We start from the raw sequence: 1,540 nt of genomic DNA on the forward strand, positions 1-1,540 counted from the left end.
GCCTTCACTGGAGTGTATGTTTCATCCCTTCTCTTTATGTAAGATGGCTATACATTAGAATAGGGACATTAGAAGAACAAAGGCCCTAGCAAGTAAAGGACAAGGGTTCTAGAAAAATAGTGATAAAAGTATTTACAGTTTGAGAGGTAAGAGATGTGGGGGGAGACAGTGAGGTACCCCCATAAATGTCATTTGATTTACAACTTTAACAGGTTCTTTAATGTTTTATAGCCAGAACATTTGTTGAACACAAGTGATAATGTTACAGTGCAGTGTCACACACCAAGAGTCATCATTCAGACTGTTGCCACAGAGGACATCACTTCTTCCATATCCCAAGCAGAACTGACAGTCGATAGTGATATTCAGTCATCTGATTTTCCTGAGCCTCCAGACGCCCTAGAAGCAGACACTTTCCCAGATGAAATTCATCACCCTAAGATGACTGTGGAGCCATCATTTAATGATGCTCATGTATCCAAATTCAGTGACCAAAATAGCACAGAACTGATGAATAGTGTTATGGTCAGAACAGAAGAAGAAATCTCTGACACCGACCTTAAACAAGAGGAATCACCCTCTGATTTAGCCAGTGCTTATGTTACTGAGGTAAGTTGTACTTTAAGAACAACTGAATGGATTCTTGCCTTGAGCCTCAAACCTGCAGTTTGGGAAACTTTTTTCTGAAGACTCATGAAATTAAGCTCAAACCCCTAACCTCACACCTCACAAAGTGTTGTCGCTGGCAGAAATGGGCAGGCAGTGATCCTGTGGCAGTCAGGAAGAATAAGAAAACCATGTTCTATCTTACCACAGTTCCTCACTAAAACTTTTTCCTCTTTACCTACAATACATTGAGAAATGTTTGTTAGAACCCATGGAAGCATTTTCCTGAGAGTGGTTAGTAATCTTTGTGGTTCAGCCTAGGAACATCATCCTACACTGTAACAGCATTGTTTCTTCTGTTATATTCAGCTGACCTATAACTGACCTAGTCCTTATGAGTTCCTTTTGTTAAAAGTATGTTAGATTGTGAGGTCATCTTTTGTCCCTGTGAGACCTTAACTTTTTATTTTATATTCTGATTTTTAAATGGGTTATGTTTAAGTCTAACCTATACATACCTATACATGGGATTTTAAGGAAGACTAGTAAGGAATATGAGTCAATATTTTTTTTCTAATGTTATTTAGGCTTTAGAGTCTCCCACTATAGAAGAACAAGTTGATCAAACAATTGATGATGAAACAATACTTATCGTTCCTTCACCACATGGCTTTATCCAGGCATCTGATGTTATAGATACTGAATCTGTCTTGCCTTTGACAACACTAACAGGTACTGTAATATAATACTTACTATGTGCCTGATAAATTTTAGATGGAAAAAATCAGACATTTAATTAACTTGTTTCAGTCTTTCTTGATCCAGTAAGCTACTAGTCCTGTTGAGTTCTACACTGTCGTAGAATACCTTAAATTCTTGACATGGATTAGAGAATAAATATATACATTTAAGACTAACTTGAAACTCATTACAG

The 1,540-nt window shown here is 37.2% G+C and overlaps 1 protein-coding gene across 15 annotated transcripts in view; it reads left to right on the forward strand.

Moving 5' to 3' along the window:
* The window catches only part of DMTF1 (cyclin D binding myb like transcription factor 1), a 43,870-nt gene that overhangs the window by 41,040 nt on the left and 1,290 nt on the right, over window positions 1-1,540 (forward strand). For 11 of the 15 annotated variants that reach the window (XM_016945079.4, XM_016945078.4, XM_016945085.4 and 8 more), the window contains 2 exons: window positions 232-609; window positions 1,194-1,338. In XM_016945079.4, the coding sequence (XP_016800568.3) occupies window positions 232-609; window positions 1,194-1,338 (523 nt within the window). The remainder of the gene's footprint in view (window positions 1-231; window positions 610-1,193; window positions 1,339-1,540) is intronic. The other 4 variants (XM_063814641.1, XM_063814643.1, XM_054687625.2 and 1 more) reach the window with 1 other exon arrangement.

Source organism: Pan troglodytes, chromosome 6 (assembly GCF_028858775.2).
Source record: "Pan troglodytes isolate AG18354 chromosome 6, NHGRI_mPanTro3-v2.0_pri, whole genome shotgun sequence".
In the NCBI taxonomy this organism is placed as follows: Eukaryota; Metazoa; Chordata; class Mammalia; order Primates; family Hominidae; genus Pan; species Pan troglodytes.